This window comes from Tursiops truncatus, chromosome 15 (genome assembly GCF_011762595.2).
Source record: "Tursiops truncatus isolate mTurTru1 chromosome 15, mTurTru1.mat.Y, whole genome shotgun sequence".
Taxonomy (NCBI): Eukaryota; Metazoa; Chordata; class Mammalia; order Artiodactyla; family Delphinidae; genus Tursiops; species Tursiops truncatus.
In genome coordinates, this window is record NC_047048.1 from 70,834,243 (window position 1) to 70,859,356 (window position 25,114).

A 25,114-nucleotide genomic window follows, 5' to 3' on the forward strand; every position below is an offset into this window, starting at 1 on the left:
TCTTAGCACTGCTCTTGGCATGGAGCTGGGCAGAACCGGAGGTCAGTGCCCTCATGCCACCACAGCCTCTCAGCTGACTTTTGGGGTGAAGCCAGGAGACAGAGCAGCTCCAGGTCTGACACTGTTTCAGTCACACGTCCTCCAGGCAAGTCCTCTGGGCTCAGCCGCATCTGGGCTCCTATAGCTCCGAGGTACAGAGCAGAAAGGGCCCAGCAGTCCCTCAGTGCCTCCTGCTGACTCAGGGCCCAACCAAGCTCTCTGCTGCCTCTGTGAGCTTCCCCAGGGGCTTCACACAAGGCAAGGCGTGTCCTCAGCCAGGGGGACGTCCTGTTGGGCAGCAGCCTCTAGGAACTTAGCACGGTTACCCCCATTTTCTAAGCGAGAAGTCTGAGGCTCAGAGAGATTAAGGAACTTGCCCTAGGGCACAGTCTAATGAGTGCCACACCAGGAGGCTGTCTGACTCTAAAGCGGGAGGTCATAACCACCACAGCACACTGCGTTCATCCTGCATGTGGGTGCTGAGTCAGCACTGGTAAACTCTAAACGTGATTAATAAGCGGGACAAGGCTGATCGACAGCAGCTGGCGTTGGCCTGCCCCCTGCCCGCACTTGGCATTTCATGTAGGGTGGATACAAATATGATTCCCGTTTTACAGATGGGGAAACCGAGGCACAGAGAAGCAACTCACTCAAGACCCCCAGAGACTGTCTCTTCCCCCAGCTTGCCGCTCTGGAGCCTCAGAACCCTAAGGAGTGTGGGTGAGCCTGGTCCCAACACTGTGGGTGAATGTAGGCTTGAACCTCACCTTGGCCGCCCTGGCTTACTCTTCTCCCCTGTCCAAAACCAGGCCACAGTCCTACCCTTCCCTGGCCCAGGGGGCACCCCCTAGGACAACAGGGCAGACGGACAAGCTTCTTCCAGCTCACAGGGCCCCTTCCCACCCAGGTCAAGCCCACCCTGAGGTCAGATGTGGAATCAGGAGGCTGGCTGGCCTGGCCTGCCTCGGTGTGTGACCACAGACACTGCACTTCCCTTCTCTGGTCCTCGCTTCTTCCTCTGTCAAACAAAAGGCTTCAATGAAACCCAATCTCACTCTTCCCCTCCCTCCCAACTGCCCCGGGCAGGTGTTGTAACTGGTAAGGCCGGCAGGCTCTTCCCAGCCAGGGGCATTTTTCTTTTAACAGGTGGCTCTGGTAACAGAAAAGCACCAAAAGCCAGAGCAGTGCTAACACAGTGGGCTTTGCGGTGGGGGGAGAGGGGGAGAGGGGGAGAGGGGGAGAGGGGGAGAGGGGGAGAGGGGGAGAGGGGGAGAGGGGGAGAGGGGGAGAGGGGGAGAGGGGGAGAGGGGGAGAGGGGGAGAGGGGGAGAGGGGGAGAGGGGGAGAGGGGGAGAGGGGGAGAGGGGGAGAGGGGGAGAGGGGGAGAGGGGGAGAGGGGGAGAGGGGGAGAGATATATGCAGGTGGAGAGAGGCCACCGCAGGCCCCCACCGGGGGCCCCAGGGAGGAAATGCACACCCGAGGGCCTGCTGCGCCAGCCAGGTGCTTCACAAGCCCTAACCAGCATCCATGTCCCCCAGGAATACTGTGACCTTGGCTTTGTCAGCCTATTTTACAGAGAAGGAAGCTGGGGCTCAGGGAATTGTCCACCTGAGCCCTTGTAGCTGCTGAGTGGTAAGGCAAGGATCCAAGCTCAGTCTATCCGAATCCCACAGCCACCCCAATTTACAAAGTGGGTGTAAATCAGCAAAGCGCTTAACAGCATCTGCTTCAGTCTTAGGTAGGTCTGGGTCCAAGTCTAACTCTGGCTGTGAGACTTTGACAAGTTCCTTCCCCTCTCTGAGCCTCAGTTTCCTTATATGTATATGAAGATAATAGGAGTTTAAAGGGCTGTTGTGAGCATTAAATGAGTTACTATATGCAAAGCAGTTAGAACAGTGCCTGAAACGGATTAAACATTCAAATAGGAGGAAGAAAAGTATGTTGGACATTGAGGCTCAATTCTCTGCATTAGGAAGGGACCAGCTCACTCTCCAGCCTACAGCTTCAAGGCTGTCAGATTTTGTGTAGCCTTGGACAAGCCACTTCACCTTTCAGGCCTTAATTTCATCATCTGTAAATGGGGACGTAAACATCTGCCTTGTTGAGTTGTCCAGAGGATTCTGTGAGATAAATCACTGCAGGTGCCTGGTACCCACAAACACTCAAATGGCAGCATTGTTACTGTTCTTATAATGACAGGCATGTGATCAGCGTTGCTCTCGCGACACTGAACTCCTGAGGGCCATGGGATTTTCCAGCCTTGCCTCATGTGGAAACAGACTGATAAGGGCCACCCCTCCACCCCCCTTTGTGTTCAGGAAGCTACTTGTTGAAATAACATAATCAGAGCAGATAGGCAGCTGCCTGGGATTTTGCTACTCAAAGCGTGGTCCACGGCCCAGCAGCATTAGCATCTCCTGGGAGCTTGTGAGGAGCACAGCATCTCAGACCCCATCCCAGATCTCCTGATTCAGAGTCTGAACGTTGACAAACGTCAGGTGATGTGACTATACATTAAAATTTGGAAAACACTGCCTTGCTCTGCCTTCTCAAAGTTGGCCAGTCCTGAGACTCACCTGGTGGTAGGTATGAGAAGCCCAAGAGCCCAGCAGAGGCTCCTGTCCCAGAAAGACCCACACCTGGGGCACTGGAACCACCACCCCCAAAGGCTTCTGCAGAGGCAGTTCAAGAAAGCTGGCTAGGGCATGGGATTTTTGAAGCCAGACCACCCTGGGCTCAAACCCCAGCTTGGCCACATCCTAGCTGTGTGATCGTAGGCCTAGTTAATCTGTTCCTCTCTGATCATCTATAAAATGCGAGGACACCAGCTACCTCCCAGAGTCATTGCTAGGATCAAATGAATTAATGAAGGTTAATGTATTCAGAATGGTGCCTGGCACAGAGCAATAATTCAACTGCATAAGCTCCAGCTGTTAATACTACTGGTTCTCATTACTGGCTACTCCACCCATGGGAAGGCAGGGAACTGGTTCTGAGATTCACACCCCTGGCTTTGCTGGCCAGCTCAGGCACGTTCCCTCCTCACAATAATATAAAATGTAGGACATGTCACGTACATAGTGGTTGACACTCTACCTTGCCTCCCAAGCATTGCCTTTTAACCTTTGGACACCCCCATGGCAGGTGGAGCCCATTTTCCAGGTGTAGAAACTGAGGCCTAGAGAGGGGAAATGACCTGCCAGCTTGAAGCAAAGATAGGGTGAGGCCAAAAAATGGGCGTGATAATAGTCCCTCCCTCATAGGCCTGTTGTAAAAGTGTTGCAAAGACTGAGTTGGTGCATATAGCAAGTTCTACAGAAGGGTTGCCTATTATTTCTCTCCATAACCCCTATTTCACTCCCTGTCAAGGAGTGTCTACTGCCTTGGGATTCATATCAGGGTAAGATGATCCCCCAGCCCAAGGGCAGAGGGAATCCCAAAGCAACAAAAAAAAAAAAAAAAAAAAGGAAAAAAGGGGATTCCATGGCCATCCAGTCATTTGGTCTCCGTGCTTTCACTAAGATCCCGCAAGCTGCGCGGGTGTGGCCAGGGTAAGAAAAAAAAAAAAGCCTTCAAAGGAAAGAAGAACTAATGATGGGGCATGGGGCATCCAGACGAGCTGTGAAGGAGGCATGGGGGATGCAGGAGCTCAGCCCCAGTGCCTGCAACGTCTGGCAGGGAGTAGCGAGCATTTGCCCTCTGGTAGGGGCATCAGAAGTGGGGGTCAGGCCTCATCTCCTCAGAGCCCCCCCTCAGCTTCCCCACCTCCCCACGGATTCTCACCAATGCTTTTCCAATGATATCTGCCATCATCACTCACACCTGTTTCTCAGAGAGGTAAATTGAAGCTGATTGCAGCTCACTCCTTCCCCTAACCCACCCCCAGCAGTCTCAACCCTACTAGCTGATTCACCCTGCTGAACAGACTCCTGGGCCCCTGCCTTCCTTGGACTGAATCTCAGTGCTCCAAAGCCCATTAAGTGGGCCCAGACCCTCCCTGAACCCACCATTCCCTCCCACCCAAGCTGGTGGGAGGAGGGACAAGGGGTTTATCCCCTGGGGCTAGTGGCCGTGGCTTGGCCCCAACTGAACCCTACCGGGGCCCAAGGCCCACCCAGCCCCTCTAGTGTGTAGAGAGGGGTGCCCTGCTCCCCTCCCTCCTGGCTCTGGCATGGCCCACTGCTCTCACGGGCACATCCACAAACCTAGGCTCCTTGGCACTCAAAAGCCGTCGCAGTGTTGGAGTATAAAGCTGTTTCCGTTCACCCAGCACTCAGTATGTGTTGTCCACAACACTAGGTGCCTATAGGTGTAGAAACCGGGCCCCATTTTACAGCTGAGGTTCAGAAAGCTTAAGCCACCTGCCTAGGCTGCTCAGCGCCCGCGGTGCTAGGACGCCCATCTGACAGATAGTGAAACTGAGACCCAGATGGGTCAAATCAGAGGCAGAAGCAGAACTTGGAAGCCATCAAGGGGCGCCTCCGGATTCAGGACTCTTCCTGTCTCTTTGCCTCTCATTAAACGGCCTGGAGGCGGGCGAGGGCCTGAGCTGAGGGAAGAAAGCGCCTGCAGGGGCCCCGTTTGCTCCCCGGCCGTGGATGCCCCTAAGCCCTCCAGCCAGACAAGGACCCGGACGCCGAACCCCGGACCCCGAGCCCCCGCCCGCGCTCACTTTGGGCTTGTCGAAAACTGGCGTCTGGGCCATGGTGCCAAGCGTGCACCCCGGCGCTGCTCCCTCCGCCGAAGATCCGTGGTCCCGCTGGGTCGATGGCCGGTCTGCTTTCCCGGGGGCCTGCAGTGATCGCGGCCCGCCAAGCTCTTCTTAATAGGGCCCGGCTCCACCCACCCCCACCCCCGCGCCTGCCCCGGGCCCCGCCCCCGCCCCCGCCCCCTTGCCGGCGCCCCGCTCCGGCCAACAGACCCGCGCGGCGCCTTTCCTGGAACTCCTGCAGGGCGGTGGGGACGTACCCGAGCCACCTCGGGGCCGCGGCCCGCCCCCAATCGCTAGCCCGGGACGCCGGGTTGGAGGCACCTGTGGGCTCAGGCTGCAGCCGCTTGGCCGGGCTCTGCCTCCCGCCCGGTCCCTCCGGCACGGTCACGCTACTGCCTGGGCGCCTGCAGGGTGCCAGGCCCGAGCTGGAAGCTGGGAACCGGTGCGCTTCACAAACCTCGTGGGGCTCGCACTCTACCGGGCGAGACATACGCTCATCGCAGAATCACACAACGTAAATGTATAATCAGGAAGCTTTAATGGGGGCCAGCTGTGGCCTGCAGGTGGGGGAAGGCTTCTCTGACAACACGGAGTTTACCAGGGGAAGGGGGTCGGGGTGGGTGCAGGTGGAGTGGAAGAGGGAAGCCGAGGTGGAGAGAGCATTCTGTGTGAGAGATCCCAGGGAGCTGGGGAATGAAAAGAGAGGAGGGGGCCCACGGCGAATCCCCTCCTAGGCATTTTCCCTTGAAAAACCGGCCCACAGTGCAGCCGGAGAGAGCCTGCAAGAATGTTCCCACCGGCGCTGTTCCTAATAGCAAGAACATTGGAAACACCCAGATGCCCATCCACAGGCGGGTGGGCAAATAAACTGGAATATTCACACCATGGAATATTATACTGCAGTAAAACTGAATGAACTTCAGCAGACAACGACACATCTATCTCACAAACAATGTTGAATAAAAGAATAAGTTGCAGAAAACTACATACTCTATGGTGCAACTTTTCGAATGTATAATAAAAGCGAAACCAAAAATATGCATGTTTAGACAAACATGCATCCGTAGAAAAAAAATTTTAAGCAAAGGAAAGATAAACACAAATTTGAGAAGAATGGTTATCTCAGGGGAATGGGTGGGGGAGAGGAGGGGGCGGGAGCTGCACACAGGTACATTCAGGTTATTGGTGGTGTTCCGGTACTTGGGTGGGATGGTGCTGCTATTTCATTTCATTATAGAATAAATACATTAATAATAAATAAGGGGGAAAGAGGGAGTGGGAGAGTGGAGGGCAAGGGGCCAGAGAGTCAGGCAAGAACCAGATCACATGGGGCCTGTGGGATGCGATGAGGATTTGGTCTTTCCCCTGAGAGCACTGGAAAATCAATGGAGGGTTGTAGGTGGAGGCAAGATGAGGTTAAACTTTTGTTTGGGAAAAACATTCTCCAGCAGCTACTCCAAGTGTGGTCCTGAAATCGTCAACCACAGACTCTCAGACCCCATCCCAGCCCTTTTGAACCGGAGTCCGTACTTGAACACCATCCCCCATGTGGTTCGTGTGCAGCTGGAGATGAAGCCTGGGCTTGCTGCTCTGAGGGGAAGGCATTGCAGAGGGGCCAGAGGATGCGTGGGAGAGCAGGAAGGAGGCAACTGCAGGGTCTGGGTGGAGATGCCCATGACAGTGGGGGACATGGGGAAAATCAGATGCAAGCTACCTTTAGGGTGTAAAATCATCTGGGCTTGTGTCGGGTTGTGTGAGAGTAAGGGTGAGAGCGGGTCAAAAATGATCCTTCGGATACATTGTCGAAGCCAGAGGGGTTTTCTGTAAGATCCTTTCCTGGCTCCCCATGTCACTCAGGGTACATGATAATGGTCCCTGTTTACTGAGACATACTTGGGGCCAGGTTCTCAGGGAAGCACTTCATCCCATTTAATCTCTACAGCATCCTGTGAGGTAGGAATGGGTCCCACTTGACAGATGAGAACTCTGAGGCTCAGAGAAAGGACAGCCTGCTTGGCACATGTGTTATACATGGCAGAGCTGGGATTTGAATTAGGATCTGACTCCAGAACCTTCACTCTCCTCCTTACTACTGTCTCCCCAGCCCCTGTCATGACATTCCGGACCCTCTCCAACATCACTTCCCAGCACATTCCCCAAACACTAGTCAACCTGGATGACTTGCTGGTTGGTGAAAAGTGACACGGTTCTTTGCTAGTCCTCCCATTGCCCGATGGAGTCTAATTTTCCTCCTTTTGTACCTGGGCTGGACTGAGTGACTTGTTTGATAGAATGTGGTGGAGGTGACGTTCCTGGACTTTGAGCCTAGGTCATAAGAAGTCTTGCAGCTGCCACTGGGACCTCTTGAACATTCTTTCTGGGAACCCAGAGTCACTGTGTAGGAAATCCAAGTATGTTGAGATCATCACACTAAGAGAACCCAGGTATAGTCATTTCAGTCCACCAGCCTTTCCAGCATCTCCACCAAGAAACCAAACACACTAGTGGAGCCATGTTGGACCCTCCAGACCAGGACAGCTGCCAGCTGAATATGTGGAGCAGAAGAATTACCCAGCTGAGCCCAGCCCAAAGTCCTGACCTACACAGCTGCATATCTAATAACTGGCTGTTACTCGGAGCCACTAAGTCTTGGGGTGGATTGTTAGGCAGCCGTAGATAACAACTGCTGGCTCCAGCACACCCCAGCCCCTCCAGTCCCTGCCCCTTAGTTTACTCCATCCTGGCACCTGGAAAAGCCTTCTCCCAGATCCTGGACTATCGAGATTATGCTTTCCAAGCAAGTCAAATGCAAAGGAAAAAAATCAGGCTGTGTGCTGCGCATCTTCTGTTTGACCCTCCAGATGCACTTTCTGCCCTTCTCGCTACTGCTGTGCCAGGCAGCCTGACCACTATGGAAACACCAATAGGCTCGCTTGCTCTCTGACTTCTGGTGGGGTTTGGTTGATAGGGGGCACCAGCAGGAGATCGGAAGGTGGGAGGAGGGAGGAGTCAGGATGTTTATTCCCTCTCTCCCCCCACAGTCACTGGGTCAACTGTGTCTCTCTACCAAGGTCAAGGCTCCCAACAGCCGGCCCTCTCCACACCATTCCCTCTCCAGGTTCCCTCCTGCCCCTCGGGCTACTGCACTAGCCTTCATTGCTTTCCCTAAACTCTGCTCTCTGGGTTAGGGTCCCCCCAAAAGCACAGCTTGAGATAAAGATTTGAGCACAAGTAGTTTATTTGGGAAAAAGATCCCAGGAAACATGGGAAGGGGAGGGCAGAAGTGAGACAGGACGTGAGAGAAGCTAATACATCCAGACAGCTTACCAGACAGGACAACTGGAGCTCAGTCCCTCAGGGGAACTCGGAGATGAACGAAGAATGTGTCCCAGAGCTAATCCAACTGAGGAGCGAGGAGGCTGCCAGGTTTGTCCACCCACTGTCGACTGTCGTTGTTGGAGGGCTGCTCCAGGATGTTACGTTCCTGGAGTTTCTAGGTTGCTCAACACAGTGGCTAAGCTTACTTGCACAGTTAGAAAACACCTGCAGGAGAGAGAGAGAGAGAGAGAGAGAGAGAGAGAGAGAGAGAGAGAGATGCTGACTCAGGTATTAGTAGGAAGCAGCTGTTGCCACGTAGAGGTCATTGCTGAGGACATATGGGCAGTGCCCTGACAGCTACACCTACCTACCTCTTTGTAAATAAATAATTTGTAAATTATACAAATTTAGTATTTTTTCAGCTTTACCAAGGTATAATTGACAAATAAAATAGTAAGATTAAAGTGTATGATGGGATGATTTGATATACGTATCCATTTTGAAAGGATTTTTCCCCATTAAGTTAATGAATGCATCCATCGCCTCACATATTTACCTTTTTGCATGTGAGAACATTTAAGTTCTATTAGCAAGCGTCAATTACACAATAATGTTATCAACTATAGCCACCATATTATACATTAGATCCTCAGACTTTATTCATTTTATAACTGAATGTAAATAATCCCTTTATTAAACTCTCCTCGATGACTCAGTTTGAATGTGTCGCCTGGTTCCTGCTGGGACCCTCAGTGATACAGGCTGGCCTTGAATTTCTCCACGTCAGTACACAGTGGGCCAATGTCTACAGAGTTGGAGGAGGGATGGAGAGATACCCACCCCCAGATTCATTATCCACAAAGTACATCACTCCTGTGTGAAGAGAAGCGAGATCTATTTTCAAACACGCAGGAATTGTCACTCTCACATAACCTTCCTGAAAAATCTAGTTTAAGATCTAATTCCAGTCAACAACAACAACAACCAACAAAAACAAACAAAAAGAACCCCACAGAACTAATGAATAAGAATATCCCAATCGAAACAATCCTGGTCAGGAGTATAATCTCCAGTTAAAGAATTAAGTTGTGACAATAACATTGGTAACTTAGTACTACAGCACTAAATATAATTGTTAAAGTTGTGAAGGGGAAAAGTTACATAATGAAAAAAAATCTGACTTTCAAGGCAGATGTATTAGGGTAACGGTAGTTACTGTAACACACAGACTGTTACAAATACCTGGCAAATAGGCTAGAAGTAGAGTTCTTGTTCATGTAACAATTCTGGGCGGGCAGAAACTCTCCACTCAGTCCTTCTGAATCTACAACACGTGGGTCTCAAGGTTACCCTGGGGGTCATCTTTATTCCAGCCATTCAGAGGGGGAAGAGAGTATTAAGCAGTGTTGGGGCTTTTGAGGGGCCAGGCTCAGAAGTAGCACACAACTCTTCAGTCCACATTCAATCGCCACAGCCGGGTCATGGGGCCACACTGAATTGCAGGGGATGCTGGGAAATGTAGTAGTCCAGGCTGGGAAGGAGCGGAGAGCCCGGATGTGGATGAGCATCTAGCAGTCTCTGCTGGAGTGGGAATGCATCTTCCTGAAGGTAGCCCTTTTGCTCCCCTTCCCATAAGACTTGTCATCATCTTCCATGTATCAGAGTCATGGGACCTTGTCTAACCTCACCAGCCAGGTAGATAGTCTTCAAAGGCAGGACACATTCAACTTCTCCTACATCTCCAGCCCTGACCCAGGGCCTGCTGGAGAGTAGGAGCTCGTTATATGTTGGTGGAATGATGGAAGGTGAGTAGACAATTCAGATCATTGTTCACAAGCTCCTGAGATATATGGGAAGCCCTCGCCTGAGCGTGACCTTGTGTCCAGTCCTATGAAGGGCTCAGGCTGCCTTGGGTTAAGGGAGGGCAAGTCAAAGCATAAGGGAAAGGATTTCAAGACATAGGCAAATTAATCCCTCTTAACCCCACACACTCATACAAAATATGTATCACAATAATAGCTCCTATTCATTGAGTATCTATTAGGTGCTGGTTATCGCAAGAAGGTATGTGCGTGATCTCATCAAATTCTCGCAGCGGCCCCATGAGGTAAGTGATTAGCTCTGTTCCCTGGTGCAGAAACTGAGGCTCAAAGTGGTGAGACGTGAAGCTGGAGTTTGAGTGTAAATACGCTAGACCTCAGCCTGTGCTCTTGACCTCTGTCAGCATCTGAAGAAAACAGGATAGGTTGGGCGGCAACCAGGTCTGGAAGAGCCCTGGGCGGGCAGGCAGGAGCCCTGGGTTTGCATCCCAGCTCCGCATCTGGCTCTGTGTGACTGAGAGTGGGTTACCTCATTTGTTGAGCACATAGTTCCCCAGCTGGCTCTGTGCCAGTCACAGGATATGGAGAGGAAAGTCCCATTCCCAAGTTGCAGTGCAGCAGGGGGGCTCTGTGCCACTGGTTTGATACAATATGACAAGAGGGTCATTAAGCATTTCTTCCTCTTTGGCTCTGTTGTCTTCCTCTGAGAAACTCTGAGCAAGGGGTTGGGACGTCAAGGGTTGCAAACTCAAAGGCTGACAGAGCCAGCATGGAATGCAGACTGGCTCCACTGCTTCCAGCCTTGTGACCTGTGACCCAGGCAAGTCTTCTCTGAGCCTCAAATTCCTCATCTGTTGCGTGGGGACACACATTTACATACCGAGCTCATAGGGTAGTGCGTATATATATATATAACATACCTAGCTCATAGGGTAACCCATATACATATCTAGCATATAGGATAACGTGTGTGTGTGTGCACGTGTGTGTATATATATATATATAAAACTAGCTCATAGGATTATATATATATGATTATATATGATTTATATATAATATAGGATTATGTGTATCTATAAAATATTATATATATAATATATATACCTTACATACTATATAATATATGCCTTATAGATATTTTGTATTATATATATACCTTATAGATCTTATAGAAATTATATATATATATTAGCAATAGAAGTGGGGATTGCTCAATGAGGGAGCAGATGCTCCAACTAAATCCTGCCGTGCTGAATGAATTCAGTGTTGCCAGATCCTCCAATTATTCAAGAAAAGCCAGATATTGCCATTTTAATGTTCAAAATGTGTTCAAATAGCTCCTGATTTTAAAAACTTTGTATGAGCTAAAGAAAACATCTGTGGGCCAGATTTTGCCCCTGGCCCTGTGGACTCCATAACAGCTAAGGTCTCTGCTGATTCTCATCTTCTAGGATCTCTGAATAGGAAAGAGGACAACAAGGGAGGGGTTGCCCCCAACTTAAGCTTACAGGATCAGAATCAGATGCACACAACAGAAAGTCCTAGAATAATAGTAGCCAAAACAAGAAAGAAGTCTATTTCTCTGTCCTGTGAAAGAAGTCCAAAGGCTGGCAGTGCAGGCTGGTATGGCAACTCCATGAAGATGGTTCCTTCCATCTCTCTTTCTGCCATCCCTAGCAAGTGGCCCCTTTCCTCATTGTGCAGTATGGCTGCTGGAGCACTGGCCATCACATCTGCAGCCCAGAGAGCAGAGTGGAGGAAGACCATTTCTCTTATAAAGATACTTCCTGACTTGCTCACAACACTACTATTTATATAGTCACATGGCCACACCTAATTGCAAAAGAGACTGGAAAATGCCTTGGAGCTAGGGGGCAAGGTAGCTATCTAAAAAGGGAGATTCTGTTACTAAAGAAAAAGAAGGTAGTAGATATTAGAAGGCAAATAGCCTAGTGTGTGACGAGGGCATGTGGCTAGCTGGAGGGGGTGTTACCAGGCAGCTAGCCTCTGCCGCCCACTTCACCTTTCTGCCTCATGTCTTTGAGTCTCTTTCCGACCAAAAGAAAATTAGAGAACAAGACAAAAAGAGGCCAGCTGAATAGAATAATGACAGCAGCAACTTACCAAGGACCTGCTAGATTCCCGGCCCTGTGCTGAGCCTTGCTGTACATTCTCTCAGATCATCATGGTCCAGCCTCTCCCGAGAGGGAGCCTCCTGCTCCGGTGAGGAAGGGTCATGCCCTGCCTGTGCCAGCTGGGGTAGAAGAAATCCAGTTGTCCCACAGATGGTTACCCACCAGCCTTTCTGGTTTTAATTCTGCTCTGTACTCGGCCTTTGGAGATTCCCGGTCCCTCCGACCCCTGAGACTTTGTGAAGATCTTAAATTGTCTTGTGTCCTGATGGCTCCCCCTAAATTGTCAGGTTTCAACCTCTCGGGTTTCTTAAGTCAGTCCCCACTCACCATCTGCTTTCCAGCTTCCAGAATGTGGTTGACTCCTCTTATCTGCTGTCATCTTCTCACATGGTCTCTTTGTTCCAGCGGACAGGTGTGCATTTTTTTTTTAATGCCTTTATGTCCTCATACTGGAACTCCAGAGAACAGTGAAGGTAAATCTATCTGTTCAGTCTGCCACGTTTAACTGGCAGCCTCCAGCCTGCATCCTTCACTCGGGCAGCCCTCAGCAGTAGAAGGATTGTATAGCATTCCCACGCCAGCCCCCCTTCTTCCTCACCAGCTCCAGGAGCCCGCGGGACCCTCAGCACATGGGGCTCTCTTTCTCCTCCTCTGAGTCGGGGTACGCTTATCTCCTGCCTCTATGTGCCCAGACCTGCTTCTCAAGGGCAGGGGTCTTGCCTCTTTCTTCTTTGCACTTAGGACTGGGCAAGCCCGTGGCAGGTGGCTATGAGTCTCTGGTGTGGCTCATTCCTGAGAAGTCGGGGTGGGCTTTAATGAGTTAAAATTCAAAGCTGGGGGTGTAAGCCAGTCATTTCTAAATTGGAACATCAGAGTAAATCTCCTCCCAAGGGTATATCCCCCCTGTGTTTACAATGGAGTCCAAAGTCAGCACTCACAGGGAAAACCTGATAGAGTGCCCTCGTTCTTGTAAACCCCTTAGGAAGGTGCTGAGGTGGAGACACACTGCTGCTGGGTGAATCTGACACAGCTGGCACGTCCTCCAGGGTTTCCTCCCCATGTCTTGCTTAAGTGCCCACAGGAGATCCTTGTTTGGGTTCAGAAGCCATGTTGTATGAACAATACGCATCCCCAGACCCCAGAATCCCCCTCAGTGGGTCCTGATGCTCACAATACTCATAAGAGAAGAGGCACATGGTCCCCAAGAACTAGGGTGAGCATCCGTCCCAGCTGGATGGGCCTGATGAGTTTTCTAGGATGCAGGAGTTCCAGTGCCGAATCCAGGACAGTACCAGGGCAACCTGGATGGCTGGGTTACCATCAAGAACACCTGCGGCAGCAGGTTTGCTCCTTGTGTGCCCTCCTGGGTGTGTACTTGTTGCACATGAGGCTTAAAATGGTTATTTTCTGTTTCCCACCCACCCCACCCCCACCTTGCCTAGCAAGGCAGATGGTGGAATGGTTCAGAGAGTTCTAGAACTGGGATGCCTGGGTCCAAACGCCAGCTCCAACAGCAGCTGTGAAGCAAGTCACTTCACCTCTCTCTGCCTCAGTTTGCTCATCTATAAAATGGGAAGAAGAATCTTAAGTTCTACCCCATAGGGTTATTGCAAGGATTAAGTGGGTTAATGGATGTAAAGCACTTAGAATGTATAAGTGCCCCAATTCCTTATCTAAAACACCGATGTCTCAGGGCCCTCATGCATTTTGGGATTTGGGGAGTTTGGGGGTTTTTGAAAGCACATGCCATATGTTATAGAGAGACACTAGCGGTGGGGGGATGAAATTAGGAGTTTGGGATTAATATATACACACTACTATATATAAAATAGACAACCAACAAGGACCTACTATACAGCACAGGGATCTCTACTCAGTATTCTGTAATAACCTATATGGGAAAAGAATCTGAAAAAGAATGGACATATGTATATGTATAACTGAACAATGTTGCTGTATAACCTGAAACTAACACAACATTGTAAATCAACTATACCCCAATATAAAATAAAAAACTTAAAAAAAAGCTATTAGTTGAGGGTCTGGGTTAGCATACCATAATTAAACACATTAATATCTCTGCAGAGAATAACGTATGCATATTCATACAACTGATCAGGTTGGGTTTTTGCCACCAAATGAGTTTGGGTGCTAAAATTATTTTGCTCAGACTCTCTGTCTCCCACCAGAAAGTTGAGTAAGGTATTGTAGGCCTCTGTAAGCGTTTGTGTTATTAGTGTTTAATGCACATCCGGTGTAACTGCTATATAATCACTTCTTGAGAGCAGCTCAGAGCTTTTGTGCCCAAGGCTCTTTTGGGTTCATGGAGTTTTCAAGCAAAGCCTTTCTGCATCAACAGCTCTGAACACACTTCACAGACAGAGGGGACTCTCTTTTCTTCTTTCTCTACCCGGGCCCTCAACTTAGTGATTTCTCTCTGTTCCTTTCAATATAGCGGCAGTGGAGGGGGAGTGTTGGATGCAAATTCAAGTCTCCAAGAGCCTTTCCCAGTCCGAGCTGGGGAAGACAGCTGGCCCTCAGTGGAGGAGGGGAGGGTAAGCCTTGGAGAAGGTATGAGCAAACGATGCTTCTGGCAAAGCTGCCGTGGGATCCAGGCGGGAGTCTGGTCTGGGTAGGCGAGATCGTGGAGCCCAAGAAGGATCTGCGGCTTCTCAGCCGCCCCTGGGCATCCACAATCGTCTCCACGGCAGATGCTGCCTCCCTTGCAGGAAAGCGTGGGAAGGGATGCCGGGAAGTTTCCTCAGGTGAGGTGCGTTTTCTCCGAGCCCTCCAGAAAACGTATGTTTGACAGGTGCTCAAGGTATTGGGGAATTAGAGTGACTGAGGGGGAGGCGAAGTCCCAGCCCAGCCCAGCCACTAAGAGAGGGCTCACCGGCCATGGCCGCTGAGCCTGCGCGTCCAGAGCCTGTGCTCCGCAAAGGAAGAGGCCACAACAGTGAGAGGCCCGCGTACAGCAAAAAACAAAAAAAAAGAGAGAGAGAGAGGGCTCACCGGGATGGCTCTGTCCACACCTCACAGGGTTCCCTCCCAGCCCTCACCACCTGGACATTCCTGGCACAGCTACCTCAACATGGGATGTTAATTTGCAGATTCATTTCTTTCGGGATTTGACTGTCTGGGAGGGAGAATTCGTTCCTGCTTCTTGTCAGTGGAGCTCAGGCAATCAAGGACACAGGCCCTTTCCCTAGAGGGAGAGGGACGGGGACGATTAGAGTCAGGCTTCTGAACCAGACCTGCAGACCCAGCTCCTCACTGCCTGTCGGGCATTTCTAAGCCTTATGCCAACTGGAGTCACAGGGGAGTCAGGGTTTCCCTTCCTCTTTTCACCCCCTCCACCATCTGGGGTGCCCCCTCTCCGTCTTGGCCACCTAACTCCCCCTCCACCCCAAAAGGGCCTTAGACTTGGAACAGCTCCCTCTTTTGTCACTTCCTAAGAAAGATCCCAAGGAAGAAGACTGGAGTAGGAATTAGGAGACTTCAGTCCAAGTTTCAGCTCTATCCCTAACATACTGTGACCTGAAGCTGGCCCCCTGTCCCCTCTGTGCCTCAATTTCCCCATATGTTTGAGAGAGAGATTGAATTTGAGCAGAAGCTGCAAAATCAAATAGCTCTGGAAGCCAGGCAGACTGAGAGCAGGGATCAGGTGAGCTAGAAAACGCCAGCTAGGCTGAAGGGCACAACAGCTACAAAAGTCCAGCTCATCATTGTCACGTAGAAAAGTAAGCCCTGTGTTGCCAGATTTGGGAGTTTTCAAGAGAAGATGTATTAGTCAGGATAGGCTGCTGTAACAAAAAATCCCAAAGCACATGGCCTTAACATTGTAAAGATGTGTTTCCTGTTCCCACCATAGTCCAATGTGGAGGCTCCACACGGCCATGGATGAGCCCCGTTCCTTTCATCTTTGGCTCTGCCATCTCCTAAGGCCTAGGAGTCTCCCCTGGATCTTCTGCACCTGCCCCACAGACCCAGAAAAGAGTGTGGAGGATTGGGAGGGAGGTTTTAGGAACTGGGCACGAAGTGCTACATATTACTTCTGCCCACATTCCACTGGCTAGAATGTAATCACATGATCATCGTAACCGCAAGGGAGGCTGGGAAACAGAGTCTTGCTCTGTGCAGGGAAGAACAGGGTATGGGTTTGGAGAAAGGTAGACTTTTGGTGAAAGTCTCTGCCACAAGGTGAAAATCTAGATTTTATGTGAAACCTAATTTTTAAATATTGACAAGTAATTTAAAAAATTTTAAAGATTTTATGTGGATTAAACAAAGCCTTCTTATGAACTGTATAGCCCACATGCTACGTCTGTGACCACTAGGTTAGAGGGTCTCATCTTGCCCAAATGAGCTATGCTTCTACAGGGATGGGCCATTGATTGGTGAGATGGCTGTTTTCATTTACTCACTCACACGTTCACACAGTCATTCAACAAACGTCTGTTGAAATCCTACTCCATGCCAGACCTTGTGATAGGCAGTGAGGATACAAGAACAACAACAGCGAAAAAAAACCCATTCCCTCCCTTGAGGAGCTCACGGTTGTTTTTACCCCTGGGTAGAAAATAGTGTTCAATTTTTAAAATGTAATTTTAGACTCATTTGCCATTGTACTACATTTTAACAGAGGAGCATTCCTTAACAGGAAAAAATGACTTCCTGGGGGGAATTCTAGGTTAAGGACTGATAGGGAGAGCAGTAAGCAGAGCCAGGAGCCCTGATTGGAATACCCCTCCAAGCTTTACCATATGGGTGGGCTCAAGTAAGTGGTTTGTCCTGGCTGAGCCTCAGTCTCCACCTCCGTGAAATGGGGATGGTAGTACCTATTTTTCAGGGCATCGGGGAAACAAGAGAAGCAGGTAGCAAAGCTGAGCTTGGTGCCTGGCACACAGTAGATGCATTACCCCTTGTCCCCCAGTGGCCACTGTGGTGAGCCAGGGGTGACTGCCTTGGGACAGTCAGTGTCCCAGCATCTCCCTTAATTCCCAGCTAGCGTTTACTGGGTGTGACCCTGGGCCAGGCCCTGTGCTGGGTGCTGGGGACACTTGGTGAGAAAGGAATGGCCCACCGAGAGGAATTTATAATCCAGAGGCAGCCACCTTCTGACCTCTGTGCGTGTGAGGCTCACCCGTGACAGAGGTGTGCCCTTCATCCCCTCAAATCAAGAGGCAGGTGGGAGGGCAGAATACATGCTCAGTCCGGAGTTACTTTACCATAACAAGCAGGTTGGTCATCTTGGTTGACATCAGTCAAGAAGAAGCAACAGCAGAAGCTTTGGAAGGACCCTCAAGGGACTGGGGTGTGGATGGGCTCAGGCTGGAGAGAGAAAGAAAGGGTTCTGCTTAGACCCTGGTTCACAAAGAGAGCCCTGCACAGACTTTGAAGACAAACATATGCTTACCAAAGGGGAAACATGGAGGGAGGGATAAATCAGGAGTTAGGGATTAACATATACACACTACTATATATAAAATAGATAATCAACAAGGACCTACTGTATAGCACAGGGAACTCTACTCAATATTCTCTAATAATCTATATGGAAAAAGAATCTGAAAAAGAACGGATATATGTATAACTGAATCACTTAGCTGTACCCCTGAAACTAACACAACACTGTAAATCAACTATACTCCAATATAAAATAAAAATTAAATTCAAACAAGCCAAAACCAAAGAGAGCCCTGCAACTTGGTGCTGTCTCCAAGGGCCAGAAAACTTCCTCTAATCTAACGCTGTCTAAGGTCCTCCAGCCAGCCCTGTGGGGGGGAGGGGAGGTCATAAGGCTCATTTTAGAAATGAGGATATGGAGCGAAGCATAGAGAGATGATTCCAACTTGCTCAAAGCTACAGGGCTGCTAAGAAGTGGCCGGGAGATTCAAACCCAGGTTCACACTCTTTTCTATGCTTCACAACCGTGGTGCTGGGGAGGGAGATTTCTGCTCTAGGACTCAGATGACCTCCTCTGGGGGTTCCTCATCAGCCACCCAGGATGGAGGAAGGGAAGCTGGACAGCTCGGGCTCTGAAGGGGTCTGGCAGGAAACACAGTTCTATGTCCGAGGCCTGCAGGCTGTCTGGGAAGCTGGAGTTCGTCCCTCCCTCTCTCCCTTCCTTCCTTCCTTCCTGGTTGACTCCCAGCTCTGACAGTTACTGTCTGGGTGAACTCGGCAAGTCACTTCAGCCTTTGGAGTCTATGGTTGTACTATGTACCTGGCTCTGCTCCAAGTATACGGAGGGGACAGGGTGAGCTAGACAGACAGACGTGGCCTCCAGCCTCATGGGGCAGCTAACCTATTTTGGAGGCCTCCTGGATGAAGTGATGCTTGAGCAGAGATTGACAAGATGAGAAGCTGTAACCCACAAGCAACACCGGTAGGCGGAGCAGAGACTCCATTCTGGGAAGAGGCAGAAATGGATTTGCCAGGCTTACCATGAAGCTACAAAGCTACAAAGCTACAAAGCTTAAGCTCCTCACTTGCCAGACACCTTCCAGTGACCTGGGAGGAGCCCAAGCAAGGCACACTCAGGATCACATGGTGTAGAGTTTGCCAAAGTAAGCTAATTTAACTGCAGCTGGATAAGAATGCTGCCTCTTTGACTTTCCCCTCGGTCATACTTCCCCGCATTTGGGGTATTGCTGGCATGGCGGTGGCATTTTTGAGGAGCTAGCAGCTAAGGGGAAGTTGTCACGGAATACTGCATTGATGAAAATAACAAAACTCAAAATACATCATTGCTAAGAGGACATTGGCAACAAACTGATTAATAGGCGGCAACTTATTCAAAGCATTTTTAAGATTAATGATCAAGGAAACATGAAAAGTCCTGAAATCTTACACCTCCTCTATGAAAGAAACTTGATAGATGTTTTTCTAAATTTGACAACAATCCTAAAATTTTATGACCTCACCCATAATGAGTTGTGAAGTTGAAAGAAACTTTTCTAAACTATCAACAATTAAAACAAACAACCAAACAAACAAAAACAACCAACCAAACAAAAAAACCTTTTGGTCAACTGTGCTAGAGAAAAGCCTAAATTATCTTCTTATTTTCTCTAAAGAAAATGACATTGGGACTTTCCTGGCTGCACAGTGGTTAAGAATCCACCTGCCAAGGCAGGGGACACGGGTTCGAGCCCTGGTCCGGGAAGATCCCACATGCCACGTAGCAACTAAGCCCGTGCGCCACAACTACTGAGCCTGCGCTCTGGAGGCCGCAAGCCACAAGTACTGAAGCCTGCGCACCTAGAACCTGTGTTCTGCAACAGGAGAAGCCACTGCAATGAGAAGCCAGCACACTGCAACAAAGAGTAGCCCCCGATCGCCACAACTAGAGAAAGACCCAAACACAGCCAAAAATAAATAAGTAAAATTTTTTTAAAAAGAAAAGAAAATGACATTACAAAATCAATGTCATATGAAGAGGTTATCCTAAAAGTATACAGCCAAAAGGTAGGAATAAAAATGTTATAGAGGTGTATCAGGTGATAAATGTAAATATTATGTTATTTTTCTAGATATTGTCTAGTGTTCATCAGCTTTTAAAAATTCATTGTGGTTTTTCATCGCAAATTTTGCCATATTTAGGTACACTTACGCTATCATCTGCTTATTATTTTTAATTAATTTCATTAAACAAATATTTACCAATTATCTACTTGTCTAGGCACTGTTGAGGTTTGGGAGATAACAGAGGTGAACAAATAAGACAAAACTCCTTGCCCTCATGGAGCACATGTCTCAAATTTATTTTAAACAGATACCTGATATCACCTCAGTCAACTGAAAAACCAATATCACTTGAAAAAGATGACGATTTATTTATTATTTTTAAAATTTTACCTTATTGACATATGGTTGATTTACAATGCTGTGTTAATTTCTGCTGTACAGCAAAGTGATTCAGTTATATGTATATGTACATTCTTTTTCATATTCTTTTCCATTATGGTTTATCATAGGATATTGAATATAGTTAGTTCCCTGTGCTATATAGTTGGACCTTGTTTATCCACTCTATGTATAACAAATTGCATCTGCTAATCCCAAACTCCCATTCCATCCCTCCCCCACCCCCTCTCACCCTTGGCAACCACAAATCTATTGTGGTCTTTATGTGTGTCTCTATTGTGTGTCTCTATGTCTGTGAGTCTGTTTCTGTTGAAAAAGATTTAAAAAATGAAAATAGTAAAAGCAAAACAATGCTGGCCTCACACACACAAAAAAAATTCGTTGTGGTTTTGTTTCTGGTTCTAAATACTCACATTCTTATCTGATTTTTGGTTCTCTTTTCCTTAAAGGAGGTCTCCCAGCTTTATAAGTTTCAGGTCCACAAAACCTGGATGCACTTCTTTGGAGTGGATATGGCATGTGCAAAGGCCCAGAGGTAGTGGGGTGGGAGCTTGGCTGTGATCAAGGAATAGAATCACACAGAGGACAGACAGAGGAGGAGCGAAGGATATTGCCCATAATCCTGAAATGGCCTCTAGTCACTGGCTGTGGCCAAAGAGGGGATGGAACCTTCAGAGCCTTATCCAGAGAGACCAAGGCCAAAGACAGGACCTCCTAAGTCATTTCCTCCACCTCCCACCAGTGCAGGAATCCTCTCCCTGACATCTGCCCACTGAGCCTTAGCTCTGCACACTTCCTGGCTTGGGGAGCTCACTTCCTCCCCCAAATCTGAGCAAATCATAGGTCAAAACTCTGGTGGTGGCTTCTTCCTTCAAGCTGACCACTGTCTGTGGTTCCTTCTTGGGTCATCATCTTCCCTAGGGTCTCCAGAAATAATTGGTTGCTTCTTCCCATCTCATTATAGCCCTGCAGACACGTGAGGCCAGTGCTCATGTTCGTCTCTGCCCAGGATTACCTGGCTTCCTTCAAAGATTCCTCTTATGACTTGCCTTCCAAAGCCTTCCTCATCCATTATGATTTCTATCCACACATACATATGTGATGACAACGATGATGATGACAATGATGATGATGATAGCTGACACACCTTGAGTGTTTACTGCGTACTAGGCTCTGGGCTGGGTGCTGTTTATGCTTAATCTTTATGGCAATCCTGGGAAATAGATACAGCTATGAAGCCCATTTTACAGATGAGGAAACTGAGGCTCAAAGAAATTAAATAACCTTTCTAGGTTACACAACAGATAGGTGGCGTAATCGGACTCTCTGACTTTAGAGCTCATGCTTTTAATCACCACATGAAGTGGCTGGAAGTAGGGAATTCCAATCTGTGTATATGAGAATAATATTATTTTTTGTCTATAATCAATGTAGGTCGTTTCATCAGGAAGCTATGCTAGTTATATTTGTATATATGTCTAGTATCTAAACTTTAAAATGCACAATTCAAAACTTGACAGAATTGAAGGGAGAATTAGAATCTACAAAAACAGTTGAAGATTTAAAAAAATTTTTTTAAATTGCAATAGTAAAATACACATAACATAAAATTTACCATATTAATCACTTTAAGTGTATAATTTTGCCGTGTTATATATATTTACATTTTGTCCAACTGATCACCAAAGCTTTTTCATCTTGTAGAACAGAAACACTACCCATCAAACAACTCCCCATTCCCCCTCCCCTCAGACTCTGGCCACCACTCTTCTACTTTCTCTCTTTTTTACATATATACATACATATATATGCTTGAATATATTTTATTTTATTGAAGTATAGTTGATTTACAATGTTGTGTTAATTTCTGCTGTACAGCAAAATGATTCAGTTATACTTATATATACATTATTTTTCATATTCTTTTCCATTATGGTTTATCAAAGGATATTGTATATAGTCCCCTGTGATACACAGTAGGACCTTGTCATTTATCCATCTTATATGTAATAGTTTGCATCTGCTAATCCCACCCTTCTGCTTTCTATCTCTATGAATCTGACTACTCTAGGGACCTCATATAAGTAGAATCATATAGTTCTTGTCTTTTTGTGACTGGCTTGTTTCACTTAGCATGATGTCAAGATTCAGCCATGTTGTAGCATGTGTCAGAATTTCCTTTCTTTCTTTAAAATTTATTTATTTATCTATTTATTTATTTATTTTTGTCTGCGTTGGGTCTTCGTTGCTGTGTGCAGGCTTTCTCTAGTTGCGGTGAGCGGGGGCTACCCTTTGTTGCGGTGCACAGGCTTCTCATTGCAGTGGCTTCTCTTGTTGCAGAGCACGGGCTCTAGGGTGGGAAGGCTTCAGTAGTTTTGGCACACAGGCTTAGTTGCTCCACAACATGTGGGATCTTCCCGGACCAGGGATCAAACCCGTGTCCCCTGAATTAGCAGGCGGATTCTTAACCACTGTGCCACCACGGAAGTCCTCCTTTCTTTTTAAGGCTAAATAATATTCCATTGTATGTATATACACGTTTTGTTTATTCATTCATGTATCAGTGGACATTCCACTTTTTGGCTATTGTGAATAATGTCGCTGAGAACATGTGTGTACAAATGTCAATAGTTGGAGGTTTTAATAGCTGTTTCTCAGTCAATGATAAGTCAACTAGTAACACACCAAATCAGTAAAAACCCGATGATCTAAATAACACCAGCAACCACCTTGAGCTAACTGACATTTACGGTTCATTATACCCAACGACTTCTCTTCAAGTGCACGTGGCACCTTCACCAGGGCAGACTTATGCTCTGCCTTCAGCTAGTCTCTGTATACTTCAAAATACTGAAATCTTACAGTGTCTTCACAGTGGAATGGAATTATATATTAATAACACTATATCTAAATAACCACAGATATTTTGAAATGTATTTATACATTTATAAATAACTCAGGCATCCAAGAAGAAATCATGGAGAAAATTAGAAAATATTTCAAACTAAGTGAAAAATGAAAATACAGTGTAACATCATTTGTGGGATGCATCTAAAGCAGTGTCTAGGGGAATTTTTAACTTGCAGTGCTTATATTAGGAAAGGAGAAAGGTCTTATACTCTGGCCTTTATGGAGAGTCTCTCAAATATCTTAGAATAAATCTCTCTTGTTTGAACCAGAGTGGTTTCTTTTGTCTCCAAGTAAGAGTCTCGGTTGATCAAGTAATTGGTACCAGGAGTAGGGTCTGTGATCATAATGTTATGTGTCCACTTGGCTGGGTTCTGGTGCCCAGTCGTTTGTTCAAGTATAGATGTTTCTATGAAGGTGTTTTAAAGATGATTAACATTTACAACCAGTTGGCTTTAAGAAAAGGATGTTACCCTCCGTAATGTAGATGGGCCTCCTCCAGTGAACTGAAGGCCTTAAGTGCAAGAACTGAGTTTTCCCAGAGAAGAAGGAATTCTGCTCTAAGACTGCAACATAGATCTCTCTCTCTCTCCCTCCGTCCCTCCTTCCCTCTCTCTCTCTCCATATATTATATAGATGTGCATGTGTGTGTGTGTGTGTGTGTGTGTATGTGTGTCTTAGTGAGCCAGCTAAGATGTGTAATGCTTACTGATCACCAAGTCCTATTAGCATGATATCCTCAATAAACTGGACCAGCATGGTACTTGTGAGATGTTCACGCAGAGCTGGAGGTCTGTCCTCATCTTCTGAAGCAGGAAGTTAAATGTCCAGTCACAGAGAGTGTGACACATGCCGTGCTGGGGGACCCACAGGGGTGGTGAGAGAACAGAGGGGCCCTGCGCCAGCCCAAATGCCAGAGAGTACTTCCCAGGGGAAGAGACGTTTCCACTGAGACCTGTCGGCTGAACCAGAGTTAGCCAGTTTGAAAGAGTTACAGGAAGAGATGGGAAGTGACATTCCAGGCAGAGGGGACAGTAAGTGCAAATGCCTGAAAAAAGGGAAAGCCTGGGGCTTTTGGGGGACCATAAGAGGTTTAATGTGACTAGATGGTAGGATGCAAGCAGGAGTTGGCCTGGGTGGTGGTGAGAAGTGGGGATGGCTAGCAGGTGTCTGCTTCTCTCACTTGACGTCATCATATGAACCTCATCCTATGTCAGGAAGCATTCTTCTACTGCAGGACTTCTAAGGGCTGCATGGTATTAATCCCTTGTACGTTCTGTTGCATAGTAACCAGTCCCCCAGTGTTGACCATTCAGGTTCTTTCTAGTTTTCCCCTATTATAAACAATGCTGTGATGAACATCTTTGTCCATACATCTTAGTGCACATGTATTATTATCTCCATATAGTAAAGATGGAAGTTGTGGGAGCTGCCCAGGGCCCAGGCTTGAATGCTGCCTTGGAGAGACCTGAGTCACATTTGTTTGCCAAGCCAGTTCTGGGGCCTCTTGGGCAGCCCTTTGTTGGGTGTCTGCTTAAGGGGCCATAAACAGGGAGATGCTGGGAGAAGGCTTCAGGGAGTGATAAAAAGCCCTGACCATAATCTCTGGCTGCCCAGGCTAGATAGAGACTAGGGAGGAGACCCAGATCCTGGGCCCTACATGTCCTGTAAGCTGCATGTTTGTCCAGCTGGCTGGGTGCACCAGCTCCCGGCCCCTTCCAAGAAGAAAACAAAAGTACTTAAAGTGCAGGTCTGAAAAGTTGGGGTGCTATAGGTGGGGTTCAAACCCTTCACTCCTCAGGGAGAAGATCAGGGTTTTGAGTTCCTTTCCACTTGTGGGACACCGTGCCAGGGATGGGGCTTATGGCGAGATTGTGTCTCAGCCTCGCCTACCTGCTTCCATGTGAGGTTTTTCTCATTCTCTTGATGCGTAGGGGTCACTCAGCTGGTTTTGGAGGTTTTTGTTCAGAGGAAACTCTTCCATATGTATCTGGAGATTCCGTGAGTCCGTGGGAGGAGGTGAGTTCAGCAGCCTCCTGTGTTGGCATCTTGAACGGGAACTACAACAAAAGTACTTCAGACTGAGCGTAGACCTTCCAGATGAGCCTGGGTTCAAATCACAGCTCTACCACAAAACAGCTGAGGGACTCTGGGCCACTTACTCAAAACCTCTGAACCTCATCCTCATCTGTACAATGGGGAAAATAACCTACCAAGGGTGTTGTGAAAGTTAAATGAGATTACCAAGTACTTGGTCCATAGTCCATGCTCTTAATAAATGACGGTGTATATTTTCATTGTCATCTTGGGTTTCC

The 25,114-nt window shown here is 48.0% G+C and overlaps 1 protein-coding gene across 12 annotated transcripts in view; it reads right to left on the reverse strand.

The window, feature by feature from the left end:
- The window catches only part of ADA (adenosine deaminase), a 47,688-nt gene extending 22,829 nt beyond the window's left edge, over positions 1-24,859 (reverse strand). For 4 of the 12 annotated variants that reach the window (XR_004522249.2, XM_033840794.2, XM_033840793.2 and 1 more), the window contains exon 1: positions 4,712-4,869. Coding sequence is in view for 3 of the 12 variants with exons in the window: in XM_033840794.2 (XP_033696685.1) it covers positions 4,712-4,744 (33 nt within the window). In the remaining 9 variants the exon portion in view is untranslated. Of the gene's footprint in view, positions 1-4,711; positions 4,873-8,077; positions 8,294-17,251; positions 17,355-24,692 lie in introns of those variants that run through there. The other 8 variants (XR_012326351.1, XR_004522242.2, XR_012326350.1 and 5 more) reach the window with 5 other exon arrangements.
- Between the last annotated feature and the right edge of the window lie 255 nt (positions 24,860-25,114).